Source organism: Dipodomys ordii, unplaced genomic scaffold, assembly GCF_000151885.1.
Source record: "Dipodomys ordii isolate 6190 unplaced genomic scaffold, Dord_2.0 Scaffold12, whole genome shotgun sequence".
Lineage (NCBI taxonomy): Eukaryota > Metazoa > Chordata > Mammalia > Rodentia > Heteromyidae > Dipodomys > Dipodomys ordii.
Genome location: NW_012267228.1, coordinates 13,235,831 through 13,256,136, shown reverse-complemented (window position 1 = coordinate 13,256,136; position 20,306 = coordinate 13,235,831). Strand labels below are relative to the sequence as shown.

General features: G+C 40.1%; 1 protein-coding gene across 7 annotated transcripts in view; it reads right to left on the bottom strand.

The window, feature by feature from the left end:
- Foxp1 (forkhead box P1) overlaps nt 1-20,306 on the bottom strand; it is a 340,880-nt gene that overhangs the window by 48,067 nt on the left and 272,507 nt on the right. For all 7 annotated transcript variants that reach the window (XM_013010482.1, XM_013010488.1, XM_013010485.1 and 4 more), the window contains one exon: nt 7,900-8,004. In XM_013010482.1, coding sequence (XP_012865936.1) covers nt 7,900-8,004 — 105 coding nt within the window. The remainder of the gene's footprint in view (nt 1-7,899; nt 8,005-20,306) is intronic.

The window sequence follows — 20,306 nt, the reverse complement described above, 5'->3', positions numbered from 1 at the left end:
GTAAGCAGAAAAACTTTTTCTTCTCCCCTTGGGAGCACCCTCGTTTTATTCTTCTGAAGCAACCAAAGAAATGTATGATGATAGGTGATAAAGTTGATTGCATGAAAAATACGGTTTTCTTAAAAAAAAAAAAAGCTTTTTTTTTTTTTTTGCCATTTTCAAAGACTTGTCCCCTTCCTGCTCTGATGGAGTAAAATTCATCCCCATAATCCTGTGGTCCTAAATCTGCGGAGCTCACTTTGCAGACACATCAGAACACAGCTGGCTCTTCCCGCTGGGAAGAGCATGGCTCCTCCACCCACTAGAGGTAATCTGACTGCAGCACGGCTCGGGCATGTAAGCCAAGAGCCACAAATGGGGTAGAAACAATTTATGATATCCGGCCTCCTTCGACATGTATTAGCATATACCTGGTTTCCTTGCCATACATTTTGTTTTTCCAAAACCACAAACATAGTTGCTGGAATTTCATGTGGATGTGCTTAAGGGGCTGAAAGTTAACACCTTTGTGATCCGTGCAGCCTCACGGTGGCTGTTAAACAAAAGCCTCTTTGTCGGGCTTTCTTGAAATGTTTTCTTAACATGTTCCAAGTAGTTTTAGGCAGGAAACTAAAGTAAACAAGATGTTACCATGATAAAAACACTTGTGAAAACATTACAGAGCACACTTAGTCGTTTTCACGGAAAAGTCTTCACAGTTTTCAAAAGTAAAATGCATGGGGAGGAAAAAAAAATCTTTTAAAATCAAGTTACTAAGGAAGCCTCTTCTGCAGTCTCCAGCCTTTGACCTTTGGAAAAGGGTCGGAGTTCCATCTCTGTACATTTTCTCTCCAGGTTTTTCTATGTGCCTTTTGTTAGAGCACATACAAAATTTATTTTGGTTTCATAAATTATATACATCTGACCAACATGCAAAGGAATTCTTATTTGGTTTGGTTTTACACAGGACTTTTCTCCATGAGAAATAATCACAAGCAAGAAATTTCAAATGGAAATAGTGAGCAAAGGCCATGGATGATACTTTCCTTTCAGCAGATTTTATGTAAGTGATCAACCAAATCACAAAGTAGGATGGGAAGGACTGGCCATAGTGGGTTTCATAAAAGGCAACAAATAAAATAAAAAATAAAAATCAAGGGTCATAGAGACACTTTCTCCAAGCACGTAAGAGTGTTTCTCAAAGTGTGATCTGCTTTGATTTTATATTCTAAGTTGGAAATAGGAAAATGCAGTCCTGATTTTTACCTTTACACATAATTCCCCACCTTGGCAAAACAAGCCTCTTTTTCCTGCTTGGTCAGAACCTCAAGCTTTCAGTTGGCTTTTTTGCTCAAGACTGGCACTCTACCACTTGAGCCACAGCTCTACTTGCGGTGTTTTGGTGGTTAATTGGCAATAAGGGTCTCACAGACTTTCTGCCCCGTGTAGCTTTGAATCACAATCCTTAGATCTCAGCCTCCTGAGTAGCTAGTATTACAAGCATAAGCCATCAGTGCCCAGCATTTTTTTTAAGGACAGGAAAAAATGATAAATCTATGTTTCTCCTGGTAAACATTATGTCTTCAAACTAACACTGAAAAGAAAAATAAACTGACTGGAGTGGAGAGAGATTGAAGAAAGGCCTAAAACCTCCACGGAGCTTCCTTTCTATGGATGTTTTCCTGTTATCAGGGAATTCCAAGCAAGCGGGCAGGGCTGGGTGATTTCTCAAGAATTCATGTGGACACCTGCTGGTATCATGCTAACAAATCCAGCAATCACGTGTACACTCATGGTTGACAGATGAAATAAAGGGGAAAAACCCAACAGCAAAACTGCAAGTTGTTGTGTGAAGAAACAAGGGTACAATAGCCTGGGTATCTGCTGTTTCTGATAAAGCACATCTTGGCTGCCGGCAAGCAAGAGACACGGCAGTGTGGTTATTCCTACAGCGTTTATCTCTGAAATCAAAGGCCCTGTGGTGTACATCTCCTCCGGAGCACAGACTGCACATGGTCACAGGAACGTGGGAGATCTTTGGTTCTCCTTCAACCCACAGTTAGACCCGTGAGCCTCTTTCCTTCCCTCTTAGTGAAAAGGCAGCAATCTGATCCTGGGTAATCTTACTGAAGACTGCAGAACAGTCATGTCCCCTGCTCAGAGGGAACCTGGAAAGCCAGGTGGAAGGACCCCAGAAAAGGAGAAGTGCAGCTGGGCATGGGCGACTCACATCTATGATCCTAGCTACTGAGGAGGCTGAGATCTGAGGATCACAGTTCAAAGCCAGCTCAGGCAGCAAAGTCTGTGAGACTCTTACCTCCAATTAACCACCAGAAAATCAGAAGTGGTGCTATGGCTCAAGGTGGTAGAACAAGAGAGCTTAGGAACAGTGTTCAGGCCCTGAGTGCAAGCCCCATCAGAAAAAAGAAAGAGAGAAAGAGAGAGAGAGAGAAAGAAAGAAAGAAAGAAAGAAAGAGACAGAAAGAGACAGAAAAAGGAAGAAAGAGACAGAAAAAGAAAGAGAAAGAAAGAAAAGAAAGAGAAAGAAAAAGAAAGAAGGAAGGAAAGAAAGAAAGAAGGAAGTGCAGAGTGTGCAGATGTGGTGAACTTACAGAACATCACGTGCATACATGTACTCTGTCGATATGAATCAACCCAAGGGGAAAGAAGCAGGTCTCAGCTGAAAATATTGGGTGATACAAAAAATATGATCCTGGGCAGAGGTGAGCATGCTGGTGTGAGGAACCTAACCACACTCACCCTCATGTGGAGTTGGGGTTTTTGTTTTAATCACAGTAGCACAGGGAGGAGATGTGATAAGCTACTAACAGAGTATGCAAAACCTAAAATATTGTTTCTCTATGGGACAAATGTCTCATCTTTGACCTGAAATATTTGACTGTGTGGGACTTTTCACCAGAAATTTCTGATTAAAAACTAGCATGAAGCTGTGCACTTTGGCTCACACCTGTAATCCTAGCTACTCAGGAGGCTGAGACCTGTGGATTGCAGTTTGAAGCCAACACAGGCAAGGAAGGTTAAAAACAAAAACAAAATGCCAACAGTAGAGCTGTAGGTCAAGTGGTGGAGCCGTGAGCAGGCCCTAAGCTCAAGTCTCAGGACTGGCACAACAAACCCAACCAAAAAACTTGGTTTAAAGGGACAGACTCTCTGCCACATCACTATTTCCTATATTTACAACTCCTCCTGAGAACACAAGTTCAGAAGGTTTGGGATATTTAAAGATAGTCTTCCTAAAAGAAACTTACACAGATGAGAGAAGCCAATATATTTTTTTGAGTGACTAGAATAATCTAGATTTTCCCCCCCAGGCTTTTCTATGCTGTTCTAGACTTTACATGGAACAACCAGATAACTATAAGAGGCCATTATTATTATTCTCAATATATTGAGACTCAGAGATGCTACATACTAGCCGAAAGTATACTCCAAGAATTAAATGGTTTTACTACTTAATCTGCCTTTCTCTAGAACTTTCATTATGTTTTCTGCATAAAGGGAAAGTAAATAACTAAAGGGCAGCCTCTACCAGGTAATAAGGTGTAGCAGTTAAGAGCAAGGACTCTGTAGTTGGATCTTGTCTCTACTTCTTACTAGCTGTGTAATCTTGGGTAAATTATTTAGCCTTTTTGTGTCTTGGTTGTCTTAACTACATGTTTGCCTTGCTGCTACAGTATTATCCCAATGAGGTAGTTCTGAGGATTAAACCAGTTAATAGATGTATAGGGCTTTGTAACTGTGTCTGTTTCACAGTTCAGTGTTATTTAATTATTAACTATTACAAAAAGAATGGGGATTCGAAATATATGATGAATTAAAAAAAATCTGTGAAGCAAATTGCAAGGTAAAAGCCACACTACATTTTGTTGAGTAAGAAGATCATGGACAATGCAAGCAGCACTGGTGTCAATCTGCCTATATATTAAGAAATCATTTCTAAAAACAGAAAGAAATGAAAGAGATGCTACCAAAGGCTACCAGACAAGCATATTTAAGAAGAAATGTTTCAACTACCCTTGGCTGAAGACAATGATCCTATAATAATATTCTAGGAAGCCATGTGGATTTTATTTGAATTACCAGAAGTTCAGTAGCATCTCTCAGTCCAATGAAAGGAAAACCAAAATTCATTAAAGACAACTCAATTCCCCTTTAGGTCTGAGCAGAGTCCTGTGAAAGAGGTAGGTCTCTAAGATGACTAACTTATTTTCCACTGCACTGGGCAAGATCCTGATGCCTGATGAGAAGTCTAACTTTCCCAGCATTAAAATCTAGGAGGAAATGCTGTAGAGGGAAAATAAAATGCTAAATTTGTTATATCCAAGCCACTAACTTTGTTATATGCAATCCAAACACTTTCTTCAGAAAGTGACAAGAAAAATAGGGTTTTCCTGCTTAACTAGGATTCCTCCTTCTTTTTCAAGTTGCCAAGCTTTATTGTTTCTTTCTGGAATAAAAATTCTCCTCTCCAGTCTTGAGGTGGTCAGGTAGTGAATCTCCCTGAGCTAAAGGGGTGGGGTTTATGATGCAAGCCTGGCTGCTTCGCCACGATTGGCTCAAAACTGGAACACATGACTCAATCTGGCCCAATGACAGTCAGCTAAGTGCTTTTTCCTTAAAGTACTGGGAAACAGATGTACTATGGGATTAAGTGGGCCAAATAAACCTGTCCTCTCCAGTTCCATTTGAGAAAGGTCCAACATGACGGCAACACAGAAACTGGTGACAGACAACATTTCAACATAGTCCAGCTACCTTGTGCAAGCCATGCTGGAAGCTGTCATTATTATTGGACTTCCTAGTTTACAAGAGCCAATTATCCCATACCTTGCTTGTTTATTTTGTTCGTAGGTGAATTAATGTTAGGTTTGTAGAACTTACAAATAAAAACGCTCCTCAATAATACAAATCCATAAAATTGGTACCAGGAAATAACCAAGCAGTTGACACTAGGCCTTCCAATTCCTCTGAATAAACAGGAACTGAGAACCATGCCATGTGCAAAACTACAGTGAATAATAGACAGTGGTTTCCAATACCAGAGCCAGACTCGTGACCACAGTCAGAAAACAAATGGCCTGTTCCTTCGTTCTTAGGAATCAAGTCTGTTTTTAATTTTTTTCTTTATGTGAAACGTGGATTGAAATGATTCTCCCCCTTCTCTCTGCATATACGTACAAATCTCTCTCTCTCTGCTCATGTGATCTAGAAGCCTATGATTTAAAGATCAGACTGACATTGATCAAGATGCATTGTACTCAAAAACTGACACACTGAAGTGAAACCTTTCTGTACAACTACTTAAAGATAAATTTAAAAAATAAGATTCTCAGGCTAGAAACATTTTGAATACTAATCCTTTTTTTGGGGGGGAGGCTTTACAAGAGTTTAACCACAGGGCCATGTGCTTGCTAGGCAGATGCTCTGCCCATGAATCCTCTTTGGCAGTGGCCATTTTGAGTGGGGGTGGGGGGGTGTCTCTCTTCCTAACCAGGAAGTACACCAAAACCACAATCTACCCATTTGACATCTTCTATTGTAGATGGGAGGATAGGTCCACACAATCATGCCCAGGTTACCCCCTTGAGAAGGAATCTTATAAACCTCTCTACCTGGGCTGGCCCGCAACTATGATCCTCTCAATCTCAGCCTCCCACATAAGCTGGGATGACAGGCACACACCAGCTGTTGGCTGAGGTCTTCTGGGTATGCCTGGACTGACCTCAAACCACAATCTTCCTGATTTCAGCCCCTCCCCCCCCCCATAGCTAGGATTATAGCCATGAACCAATATATCCAACTTAAGGTTTTTATTGTTTTTTGTTTTGTTTTGTTTTGTATGTGTGTGTGTGTGTTTAAATTGGTCAAACTGGAAACTTGGAATTTCCGTTTCTAACTCCATAGGTAAAACCCCTCACTAGGAGTACAGACAATGACTTTTCAAAATGAGCATTTACAAATGTTTGTCAGCTCTTCTATTGAGGAGGGAAATTGGCCAGCCATTGATCTACACTGGTACACAAGGGGAAGGTGGAGTTTAGCAGTGGTTTCCGTGCCGTTCTTTTTATTAGCATATTACTACCATCAGACAAACTCTAGGAAGACAACAGGACACTTTCCATAAGGAAGGACTTCCAAAGGTGCACAGGAGAGAGAGCATTGCTGATCTGAACACTAATAATTGTAAAGGATCATTACTTCATTTTAAATAAAGCAACACTGTTCTGGATTGCTAATATTTAGCAGCATGTTGAGGTTATTTCTTTTAAAATATTTACTACTTAAGTTTTACATAATACTCTTGAAATAAAATATTCAATCCAGGAAGCTATGAAGTAAGTCCACAGACGTGTATTTATCATTAAGATTCATCTATCTATCTACATATATATTTTTTTAAAGAAAAGGTTAGACAAAACTGCTTGAAGGTAATCCTAGCTATATCTCTAAGGGTGGCTTTAGTGCAATTTTTGAGTCCTGGTCTATAAAGATCGTGAGATCAGCCCGGCACCAGTGGCTCACACTTGCAATCCTAGTTACTCAGGGGGCTGAGATTGGAGGATTGCAGTTCAAAGCCAGCCTAAGCAAGAAAGTCCATGAGACTCTTTTCTCCAATAAACCACCAGAAAACCAGAAGTGGTGCTGTGGCTCAAGCAGGAGAGTGCTAGTCTTGAGCTGAAAAGCTCAGGGATAGCACCCAGGACCAGAGTTCAAGCCTTATGACTGACCAAAAAAACAAAAGCTTGTGCGATCATTCTAACCCCATAAAGACAATACACAAAGCAGGCCTTCACATCAATCAGCCCACCATTTCCATGAGAATAGCTTTGCACAAAAAAGAACCCTAAGCACCAACTTCATAACCATCAGGTGTTCAAAGGTACAGACCCCCTCAAGGGTGCACCTGCTTCCTTATTACAAGTTGCATGCTTAGTAATAAAAAAGCATTATATTCAGTTCCTGCACCAACAGTTCAATGACATTCTATTTATGTGATGTCTACTCAGGAAGCCAAGATCTGAGGGCCAAGGTTTGAAGCTAGCCAGGACTGAAAAGTCTGAGTGACTCTTATCTTCAATTACTCAGCAAAAAGCCAAAATTGGAGCTGTTGGCTCAAGGGCTTAAACAGTGGAGAAAAAGCTAAGGCTGAACATAATAAAGCTCTGAGCTTAAAACACACACACACACACACAAGAAATGCAAGGCATGTTAACCTAAAGTTTTAGACACTGGTAGAGTAACATGGGCAAGGGGCGCATGAGGAGTAGAAACTTGCTTCAACTCTAAGAAGACGGAGGGCTTAGGAGAGGCTGCAACTGAATTACAGATTCCAATGGGACGACCCAAACTTGGCTCATCCTCACCTGTAGACATTAAACTTACTGCCCGTCCCCTTATAAGGAGAATCAGCCAAGCAAAAGTCAACACGAGCACAGCATCAAGTTGGTGCCATTTCCTCAGCATCCCTTTCTGAGGCTTATAAAACCATTTGTATAATGTCAAAGCAACAGCCCAATGGCCAAGCTGCTGCTGATTAACCTTACAAAGTTAGAATTCATGTTTATATCATTGTTTGAATACACACCAATAGGAACCAACATTTAATATACACCAAGTGAAAACTACATCAGTACAAATTTAATACTGGATTAACTTTCTCTATAAACCACTGTCATTTTGGGAAAATGAATAAATACATGCTGTTACTAAAAAGGATCTAAGTCTCCCTTTAAGACGCAACTCTCAAAGAGGTTTTGTAACTGTTCTTATAGTGTCTTAAAAGGCCATTCTCAAAATGGCGGTGTGGAAGTCCACACCAGAGAGGCACTAGATGAGTGGAAAGCATGAACAGTGGGTGGGAGGCGATGGCAATTTCAAAGACCAAAATGGAATCCTTACTTTAGGAATGATGGGAAATCTTCACACACAGCTTCACAGCCTGGCCACTTGCACACCCCGTGTCCGTAGAGGGGATGGCTATGGGGGTGCTCCTCATGGGGCAAACTGAAAAAAAAGCACACAGGATACAAGAGAATCAGTGTGATGCCAAGAACCACAGCACAGGACAGAGTGTCCACCCCACAGGAGCCCACAGGACCCACGAGGGCCCTCCACCTGTCCTTTCCCACGGGATCCACTAATTGATTCAGCAATTTTTTTAAACACTAGAGTTAAACTATATATGTTAAAATATGGTGTTCTAAATATTTTTAGGCACAGTTATCTAATGTTAGAAACCTACCTTTGCATACGAAACATGTTTGACAGGTTTCTGTCCAGGCAAAGCTTTCTACCTAGCAGCAAAGTACTCTTCCAGAGGCTACAACTTAGCCAGGCACCAGTGGCTTGGGCCTGTAATCCTAGCTACCCAGGAGGCTGAGATCTGAGGATCATGGTTCAAAGCCAGCCCAGGCAGAAAGGTCTCTGTGAGACTCTTACCTCCAATTAACCACTCAAAAACCAGATGGGGCACTGTGGTTCAAAATGGTAGGCAGCTAGCCTTAAGCAAAAGAGCTCAGGGACAGCGCCCCACCCTGAGTTCAAACCCTGCAACCAACAAAACAGACAAACAAACAAAAAAACTACAACTTACCCCTTGGTACAAGTCCTTAACAATGATTTTTTAAGTTCAAATAAGTTAAAAAATAAATTAAGAAAAAAAGAAGCTACACGTTAACAAGCCCCCATAATAAAATGATAAAAATTTGCACTTGAATGAGATGATCTCTTACGTTTTTCTAGCCAGAATATTTTACATTTTTCCCTCTTTTCCTCCGCCAATAATTATTTTTTCATATGTTAATTTTATTTGGCATAGTACAATTAAATAATTGAAGATAATAATAAAAGAATTTAGTAAGACAAATATAGCCAAGTAAATGACTAGCTTTTTAAAACAAAAAAACAAGCCAACAGTGGCAGGAAGCTTATTCTACTGAAATTACTGATAGCAAGAGTAAGAGGAAACACAGCATGGACACCAAGGGGTTAATTCTCCAGTGGGGTTCCAATCAATACGTAATGATTTGGCCACGCGGATCCAAGTCACGAGATGCTTTGATCCGCGCCATGTGGCGCTGGGGGAAGAGGATCTGTTGCACTCGATGATGAACCATATTCTCAAATATTTTCTCTTAGGTTTCTGTATCCAGACTTCTTTCAGGCAAATTATTTTTACAGTTGTTTCCATAACCTCAGATTCCATCAAACAGAAATGCAAAACTAACACTGAGAGTTCTGCGCAGTAATCATGCAATATTCCCTTCACGTGAAGATCTATTTTGCAAGTTTACTGTGATGCCGCTGCCTGACTTTGAACTTCAAGTACACTACATTATGATCACAACACACACACACACACACACACACACACACACACACACACACACACACACTTCCAGGCCTGTATTTTATAATACCATCGGGATGCTTATTCATGTATTTTATTGATTCATTCTTAGGCCATATGTACACAAATGCTACTTGTCCCTGACTTAACATAATTAATCCACAGTGAGACTATTAGGCCCACTTAAACTAAGGAGCATTAAGGGTAAACATATACATACAGAACTATATCTTATCAAGGACAATTATGTCCCCTCTGGCTTTTGAATGGTTTTGCTGGAACTCTGATATAATTTAAAAATAATGATGAGTTATTTAGCTCTAAAACAGAAAATAAATATGAGAACCAAAGGCAAAATATAATAAAACAGAAAAATAAATATTTATAGAAGTCGTAGAAAGTGTTGCTCTTGCAAGAAAATAATAAAACCAGGGAACTGAAGTAGCAATAAAGCCCAATAGTAGAAAGGGAATTCTCTAAGCAGTTAAGAGGGTAAAATTCCACTGGGCCCAAGTGTTACTACCTATTCACATTAAGGCATGAAGAGTTATATCATCCTTTTACATAATTTTGTAAGGAAACTCTCATGTTATCAACTAGCCTTCACAAATTTTATTTTGTGATGGGTAACAGTCCATCAGCTTGGCTTTAGTTATGTGTCAAAATATATTTAGCCAGTCCTTTATTTTGGACACTGAAATTCCTCTTTATGTTTCTTCTATCTGTGAGTAATGTTTGAAATAGTATTTACCAAGCTCAATAGCCCAGTACAACATACCCACTGATTTCTACCAGAAGATGTGCTCAAGAGAAATGGCATCACCCAATCAATATGAAGATTCAAATTCACCCTGAATATCAGGTTGTTCTTGAGAAATGTTCTATGCAAAGTGCATTGTGAGCTACTGGAGATATTTTGTGCGATTCTCCACTTTAGAAACAAAGATTCCTCAACTACCTGAGATACAGAATTAATATCACTAATATCACTAGTTAAGAACTGCAGATGATATTACAATATGTTCTCTGGTTAACTCAAGCATGTTCTGAAGATGTAAATATTACCCAAAAAAATAATACAAATGACAATGAGGCTTTTTTTTCCTTTTTTCCCTTTTCTTTTTGTTCTGTTTGTCTGTATGTCTTTGGGAACATAAGGGGAGACACAGAAATGAGAGATAAATGGTGAACACATGCAGCAATGGTACTTGTTAGACACGATGTTGAAAATTAACTATAAAACTTGTGAGTGGGGATGGATGGGAAAAACTGGGAGACAGCGAGAGAAGAGGTGACATGTCCAAAAGGAAATGTCCTCTCTACCTCATTTATATAATTGTAACCCCTCTGTACATCTCCTATAGAATAACAAAAAACATTTTAAAAATTAAGGAGAAGATCATTTAAAAAATACTATGTATTCATTAGATGTATGTGGGTTTATATATGTATGTATATATATATATATATATATATATATATATATATATATATGTCTAGACTTGTAATCCCACTTCTGTTAAATTGTGAACAATCCAAGACCTAAATAAAAACTACACTCCACCAAGAATTTAGTACTTCTGTTGGTCAACCTGGTATCATTCCCTCAAAGGATGAATAGATGACTAGGGTTTTAGAAAGATAACCAGATATATCTAAAATCCAAACTAACTAAAGCACCTCACACATAAATACATTTTTATAGATGGTGCTTGGGATCGAACCCAGAACCCTGTGCAGGTTGGGCCAAGGATGTACCCCTTGAGCTATAGCTCATGAATACACCATTACACATTCAGAAGATTCCTCAGGAGACTTGTCTCCTGGTGTGCTTATGTTTTCCAGTGCGTACAGAGGCTGGTGGGCAGGCCGGAGGAAGAGCAGCCCTGCTCCTGCCTTGCCTGAGACATCGCTGCTATGGGTCTGGTGCTGATTGCTTTACATTCCTCTTCTGATCCATTGATTTGCTCACAGATTGAAAGGAATAATACCGTACTACTGTTGCTCGCTTTTCATACTTGCTATGTAACTCCATACACCTACATATGTAATGGGGGTGAGGAGGGCCGGGGGAGTAGGTCAAGCAAATAGACTGGAATCTGCAAGGAAGAAGAGAATAGCATTGCACTCTGAGAAGATACCTCATGGCTCACTACTGGGGAAGGAACTGACTGTCAAGGTAACTAAATTTTCATCCTATCACGTTTTCCTTCTTGGTGTTTTAATCTGAATCCATTTAGAATGCCATGTACAGGATGGAAGACGGGGGCAAAGGATGCTCTGAGCATCAGACTATAAGACAGAGCCAAGGACCTCATCTCTTAAATGACTGGTTCAGCAGCAACACCCTAAGTCACATGATATGCAAAGTGTTGCCTAGGTCAGAGAGGAATAGAGATGCGCTTGGCTTTTAACGGTTAAATTTAACCGTATTTGCCACAAAGGGAAACTAAAAAAATATCAAATCGTTTGTTTAATATTCTTTTTTATACTATACACTCTCAGGTTGAATATTCATACAGGCAGGGGACACTTCCTATTCATTTCTGTATACTTTGTACCTTACACGGTGTCAAGATTCAATAAATGTGAGGTTGAGCTTTCAACAAACAGGCAAACATACTGTTTGCTTTTTGGTGATAATGGGATTTGGAACTCAGGGTCTCATGCTCACTTGGCTTACTGGTTCAACTGGCAATTTACCACCTGAGTCACTCCTCTAGCCTGGCTTTTTGCTGGCTACTTGAGCTTTGAACTGTGCTTTTTTGGATCTCAGCATACTGAGTAGGCAGGATTATAGGTGTGAGCCTCTAGGGCCTGGTCATACTCTTCTTTTTAATTTCTGTGTGTGGATATATACTCAATGCTTGTCTTTCTTTTTCTAAGAAACATTCTTTAAAGTCCTTAATTATGCAAACCACAGGAAAAAATATCATAAGACATTTGCTATTATTTAATTTAATCTGGAATATATGGAAACACAGATGCATTTGAGAAAAGCCAGTTGATTTCAATTTCCCGATAATCCTTGAAATGTAAAACTAGATATAGCTTTAACATCAGAATAGTGATAGCATTTCAGATTGGGAAGGACTCACTTGCCAAGGAAAATAGAATCGCACATAAATATGTAGCAACAGTTCCTGACATTACATGACACTAATCGATACAGTATACATTTCGTACAGTGTAGCGATGACATTTTCAGTGACACTTTTTAGAGGGTATCTTCGCTTTGTCTGTTCTTTGTGCATAGAAGTACACCCATCGGTCTTCACTCTCACTAACCATGACCTTGTGGCTGAGGTTATGCGAATGTTATGATGACATCACTGATACCTTCCCATGTTTCCATACCTGATGGAAACCTCCAACCAGAATTGAATATAAAGACTAAATTAAAGGACTTCTCAAGTTTCCAATCTGCACCCTCAGGTGTCATTTACATGACTAGTAGTTCCATAACGTAACTTCTATTTACGACAGGAAGAATCTTTGAAGACAGTGAAGGGAGACCTTACTGTATTTCAAAACATTTGCAGCCAACTGGTCCCCAATGTGCCTTCATTGAAGACAAGTTGTTCTCAGTTCTGCACTGACCTATGTATTCATGTCTTTTAAGTCTCCCCTAAGTTGTCTTTTTCTTATTCTAAATTTTCCTGTTTTTTCTCTTTTAAATTTGATTCCTATGCTCACAAGTGTATCTCTCTTCTACTCATAGCCAAATTATGAATTGCATTTTATTTCACTGGTGTGTTATCAGTCTTAGAAATGCGATGTTGGTCATGCTCTGACCACGCAAAATTGTGGAATGTATGCTTTTGTCTCACTGAATTATACTTCACATGGGTGTACAGTACACTCATTTAAAGTGTATCATTTAGCTGGGTGCTGGTGGCTAATGCCTGTAATCCTAACTACTCAGGAGGCTGAGATCTGAGGATCACAGTTTGAAGCAGCGTGGGGAGAAAAGTCTTTAAGACTTTTCTATCCAGCTAACCACCAGAAAATCAAAAGTGGCACTGTGGCTTAAAGTAGTAGAGTACTAGCCTTGCGTGAAAAGACTCAGGGACAGTGCCCAGGCCCTGAGGTCAAGCTCCACAACTGATTAAATAAATAAAAATGTATCACTTAGTGGTGTAAAGTGGTCAGAACCTCCACCCTAGCAGACTTTCCCATTTCCTCTGAACCGCCAGGCCCTGCCAATCACTGTTTCTGTCTCCAGGGATTTGCCCTGTTCTGGATATTTCATATAAATGGAATCAGACAATATGCATTCTTTGGTATCTTCCTTCTTTAACTAACGTATAATGATTTGGAGGTCTGCTCATCCATACAGTAACCTGTTTTTACTTTAACTTCTATTCCATTGTACTTAAATAGCACCTTGCTCTTCATCTAGTCACTTCTTGATGAGTGTAATTTAGGCTGTTTATACATTTTGGATATTATGAGCACTACTGCTCTGAACAGGCATGTATGTGTAGTTGTTTCACGTCTGTTTTCAATTCTTTTGAATATTTACTTAGGAGCAGAACTGTTGGATCATGTGTGATTTCTTAATTTTTATTGTGGCATTTTCAGATGAGGTTTCACAATGTAGCTGGGGTGGGCATGGAACTCATTATATAACACAGGCCAATCAGGATTTTGTTATCCTCTGCTTTTGCCTCCCCAGTGCTGGGATTATAGGTGTGCTCTACTACACCTATATGAGGATAGATATGTCACTCTTCAGGTACAACCACAAATATTTACTTCCATTTTGTGGTCTTCCATATTCTTTTGGAGGGGAGGATGGGCTGGGTTGGAGTATAAGTATTGGAGCTTGAATTTGGGGCTTTGTGCTAGCGCTTGGCTTTTTCACTCATTTGCATCCTAGCTCCACTTCCACCTCTGTGCTTACTGATTACAAAGTCTCAGTTAATTGGAGGTAAGAGTCTCACAGAGACCTTTCTGCCTCGGCTGGCTTTGAACTATGATCTAACAATGTCAGCCTCCTATGTAGCTCGGATTACAGGTGGAGCTGAAGTCCAATTTACTTTGTTTCTTGGTTTCCTCATATTTTTGGTGCATAAAATCGAATAAATCTTCACCAAATCAAAGCTAATTGATACTAGAGATTTATCTCTTTATGCCCACCCCCATGATGTTTGTAGCTTTAGGATTCACATTTAGGTCTATGATTCAAACTAAGTTTAGTTTTTGTATATATGATATGAGGATCCAACTTTATTCTTGTGAAGGTTGTTCTAGTAACATATGATACAGACAATACTGTCCCACCTTAGCCAAAAAACAATTGAACATAATATACCCTTTATTTTTCTTTTTACTTTTTTGATTTTTTCCCAAATATATGGTTTGTTGTTCTCAAAAGATTTTATAAATTATAAAACTATTTTTGAAGTTAAATCCCACTATAAAATAGCTTTCTGAGTTTGAATGGGTAAGGATGGAGATGTCTTTAGTAAAAATACAACACCTAGCCTGTTTGTTGCGATAAGGACTAAACTTTAGCTAGGTCAGCCTTGGTGTTCCCATCTCTGTCTCTTGAGACAATATGCCAGTCTCAGCTCAACTTCTTGAAGAATAAGAACCTACCAGAAACTCTGTAAAGACCTACCAGAAACTGTTCTTCTGTGTGCTGAAAAATCTTTTTCAGAAGGTGGGCCGTGTGGGTCTCTCTGTTTAACACAGAAATGTGGTGTAACTTTACCTATCACTAGAGGCAACACTACATAGAGAAGGCTGGCAGCTCAGTGAATAGAGATCTCAAGTGTCATCAGAAGCAGAATCTGTCCAGGCTTTATCCAGCACTCTACCTCCACACTAAAATCTGAGGGAACCACATTAGAGATCTTCCTGGTTATACAACCACCACCAACGTCTGCCAAGCATAGGGCACGGGAACAGGCACACAAGGCACATTTGCTTACAGAGAGGCAAACAGCAGATACTTAATGAATACTGGCAATAAATAAGAATAATAAGTAAGCAATATGTGAGAACTCTGCCTTCCAGTAAGGGGCAATGGTATTCCCCCTGCTATTGCAGTGAGAAGCTCATTGCTATGCTCTCGAATACAATCCCCACATATGATCTCAAATACACAGGATAAAAATCCCCTTTTCTACCTCCTTCAACTTCTTCCTTTCCCAATGGCAGTCTTCTCCATTCCTACCATTTCTAGGGCTTTCATTAAGCCAAGGCAAGCTTTATAGAGCTTTGCCCCTGAGCTAGGAAGCTAGGATAGTAAAGATGAAGACCAATTTGTTCACAAACTACCTGTGGCTCTAATGCATAAGTCCCTCCTTACCTGTTCCCTTTCCAATTCTTTGGTCCCCTGTCCAAGTGCACCTGCTTCTCTCCTGGAACACTGTAAGCCATAGAACCCTACTCTTCGCCACAGCCTGTGATCGATGTCTGCATGGTAAGGGCTTGCTCATTCCCAGCCATCGTGTTAAATTAAATTAGATGCTGCTGGTTTCCAGAAAGCTGTTTCCTTGATATGCAGTTTAAGAACTATCTGGATTAATAATGTTTTTTTTTTAAAAAAGGGTCTGACACTAAATTGTGATCATAACAGGGGTAAGAGTTAGTGGAAGCCACTGCCCTTTTTAAACTTTTTTCAAATTCTTCACAAAATTCTTGAGTGATAACTTTTAGAAAGATTATTACTATTTTTTCTCTTTCTCTCATTTTGCCTGGTACTTTGCCATCATATTTGACAGTCAATGAGTTTATAAGCATCCTATCAAAGACTTCTTAGGATTAGATATGGGAACACACATTTGATTTCTAACCAAGGATGACGTATCTGAACATATAACCAGATTTCAATTTTTATATTACAATTTCCAAAGCCAGGTGATCATGGCTCAAACACCTGTAATCCTAGCTACTCAAGAGGCTGAGGTCTGAAGACTATAGTTCAAAGTCAGCTCACGCAAGAAAGTCCATGAGACTTTTATCTTCAAATAACCACCAAAAAAGCTGGATGTAGATCTGTGACTCAAGTGATAGAGCCCTCGCCTTGAGCCAAAAGAGCTCAGTCTGTTCCTAAGCCTTGTGTTGAAGCCCCAGGATGGGGCCACACATGTACACACATACACATACGCACTCACACACTCCAAAATCTAATTGATACAAATATTTGTGAGACATTCCCTAAGTCAACTTGAATGAAACACGCTTGCCCAGATGACAAAAACCTAGCCGAGCTGACTTTGGAACTCCATCACAGAGGATGTTAAAAAGAAGAGGAAGGTGGATGCACAATCGTAAAGAAATGATGTCTGAAACAACTAGCACAAATTGTCCATTTCAGAGTTTCTTCTTGGGACATTTTTAATGCTGTTGACTATCTCCCTTAAAGTGGCTGGAGATCCAAACCAGATTCTTTGGGAAAAAAAATACATCATCAGATCAAGTTCCCTAAAGTTCAAGAGTGTAGCTTAAGGGGCAGGGGGCAGTCTTATTATACCTACTTAATGAAGAACAAAGTGAGGAGTGAAGAAATGTGGACCAGAGACTTAAGCACAGCTTGGCACGTGTTTCTCTGGCAGCTATGAAGAAATGACCTTTTCTAACTGTTACAGAAAACAGCTCCAGAAGCAGATGGGCTTCACATCGCACAGAGGATGGAAAGACATTGCAGACGCCGCGTTTCTAGCACATGGGGCCTTCATTTATGCCTCTCACTCACTGCAGAAAACCACTACTCTCTGTGTTGATTAATGAGTTTTCTGAAAATAATCTGGCAATGGGCTCTAAAATCCTACCACAAAGAGAAGAGTGTGCCCTTAAATCCTAGTAGAGGGCCTACCTAGAGGGAATAAAGGTGGAACTCTCTCCAAAGGTGTCGCAAACATACACGCTTCTCTCTCTCACGCCGAGAATCCTTGACTCTCCTTCTGCAGAACGCTCATCATCTCAATTTTCTGCTGCTTTTCAAATCATGTTTAATTAGAGGATTTCACATTCCCTTGTGATATGATATTCATGAGTAAAACTTGCAATTGGAGTGACTGTGAATTAGTCTATTAAGTGCCAGATTTGTGCTTTTAAACAATGATGGAGATTATTGTTATTATGTGCTCTCAATATTGTGTCTGGAGATGGGAGAGCTACCTTAACTAACTTCACAACTGCAACAGCAGCTTTTAACCATGCAGGGCCAGGGCAGTTTTACTTCTTGCTCTCTTCCTCATACTGGGACTTATCCTGAGAAATAAGAGGATTGCCTTCTTCCGTGGTCAGCAGACCTTGGTCTTCTCCTCAGTTGGCTGAGTCTGAGTATAGTATGTAAGTACTTTCCCTTTTCTACTTATATGTCAAGGGTCAGGCTCACCCCTATTGGGGGAAAACAAAAAACAAAAAGCAAAACACTGGGAACATCAGAATCGGAAGTACTCAGTATCAATAGTAACTTTTTAACAAAACCCATTTATGTTAGCCTATTTAAAAATAATAGAGTAGTACGTACACACACACACACACACACACACACACACACACACACACACACACACACACACAATGATAAGCCCAAACTGAAAATAGTAAGAGAATGACTCAAAGAAAGCTGACAGGGTCTACAAGATTTACAGCTGTGGCAGTGCCCACCTGCAATCCCAGCCACATGGGAGGATTGCAACTTCTAGGCCAGACTAAACAAAGTTCTTCAGATTTTGCTTCAAAAACAAAAAGCTGGGGTTGTAACTCAATTGGTACAGCTCTTGTCTACCAAGGCTGAGGACCTGGATTCAACCCTCAGTAATGGGGGGGGGAGGGTAACTAAAAAGGAAAGAATTGTGTCTAGGTCTTAGGGTACCTAACTTTCCACTTGTACTGCTATTCTTAAAATAGTGCTTCTCAAGCTTTAATACGAATGTAAGTGGCCTGGTGATCTTTTTAATGTATAGATCCTGATTCCACAGGTCTGGGCACAGCAGGCCTAGACTAGAGGTGTCAAACAAGCTTATGGGGACACTGGGACTGCTGGACTATGGACCACAGTTTGAGCACAAGGACCTTATGGATTGCTACTTAAACAAGGATGACGTAGTCCATCCGCATGAGTCATAGTTTGAAAAGCAAGGCAGGGAAGAGGATATGGGTACGGGGGTGACACTCGACCACCTCACCAGTTAAGAACTGGCCACACCCAATAGACATATGAAGAAAGGCTCAGCCTCTCTAGCCATAAGAGAAATGCAAATCAAAACAACATTGAGATTCCACCTCACCCCAGTGAGAATGGCTGTAATCAAGAACTCTGATAACAACAGATGCTGGAGAGGACGTGGCCACAAGGGAACCTTACTGCATTGTTGATGGGAATGTAAACTTGTTCAACCACTTTGGAAAGCAGTATGGAGGTTCCTCAAAAGACTCCACATAGAACTCCCCTATGACCCAGCAATCCCACTTTTGGACATTTACCCAAATGATCACAAACAAGACCATACTAAACCTACCAGCACAACTATGTTTATTGAAGCATTATTTACCATAGTTAAGATACGGAGCCAACCCAGATGCCCCTCAGTAGATGAATAGATCAAGAAAATGTCTCTCTCTCTCTCTCTCTCTCTCACACACACACACACACACACACACACAATGGAATTCTATGCCTCCATCAGAAAGAATGACATTGCCCCATTTGTTAGGAAATGGAAAGACCTGGAAAAAAAATATATTAAGTGAAGTAAGCCAGGCCCAAAGAAACATAGGTCCCACAGTTTCCCTTATTTATAATAACTAGTATATGTCTGGGACAAGCAGAAAAGGTCAAAAGCTGTGTACATATGACCAGATAAGATGATGTTAAGCGAAATGAACCACAAGATAGGGACACAAGTGGTTTTTTCTTTCTTGCTATTGTTTCTAATGTATTTATAATGTACTATGTGATTTTTTTTTGTTTCTTTTTATGTTCTTCCCCCAAGGTATAACTCCTGTTTTCACTGTATTTGATGTTGGTGCCCTGCATCTTGTATATACACTTTTCTAATTTGGGGAGGGAAGGGAAAAAATAAAATGCTTAAATAGGGATACAGGTTGACCCATTGTAACAATGAGATATACAAGGCACTATGTTGAAAAATGAACTTTTCAATTTAGGCGGGGGGGGGGGTAGTTGTGGAGGTGGGAGGGAAGGGATGGTAGGGGAAAAACAAAGGAGGAGGCAACAATGCTCGATAGGAAACGTACTTATTACCTTGCTCATGTAACTGTAACCCCTCTGTACAGTATTTTTACAAAAAAAAGTATTAAAAAAAAAGAAATGGCCATGCCTAAAACTCCTTCCAGATCACTTTAAGAACTCCATACAGGGAGGGCTCTTCTTTGGTTGTTAAAAGACATATATGTAAGAAAACAGGAAAGGCTACAGGGAAAAGGCTGTTTTCCATTGGTTCCCCAAAAAACCAGCTTTACACTACTAGCCAGGGTGTCTAGCGAGTGATTATGTTTGCCGGACACTGCCCTGACCAGGAATAGTCTAACATAATGACTTACTCAAGGGGCTTGGCAGTATCACAAAACTTCACACTCCCTAAATTCTGGGGTCTACTTCAGCAAGCTCTAAGCCTTGTTCCTATCCCAAAACTTGGAAGTAGAAGTGTGAAAACCAGAGTCACGAAGGGACAGTTTAGGAAGGAAAAATGGTAGCTTTGGATTATCCTAGGGATACCATGAAAGGCGGATTTTGATCTACCTGTCATAGAACATACTGAATCAGGGTTTTCTTCACTGCAAAAATGTCCTAACATCCACCAGGAGCTGTTGACTCACACTTGTAATCCTAAACCACTCAGGAGTGGGGAGCTTAGAAAGATAGCGGTTCAAGGCCAGTTTGAGGGGAAGAATTCCTACAACCTCTGCCTCAGCCAATAGTTGGGCATGGGGGCATTACAACTACTCAGGAAGCCATGAGCAAAAAAAGGTC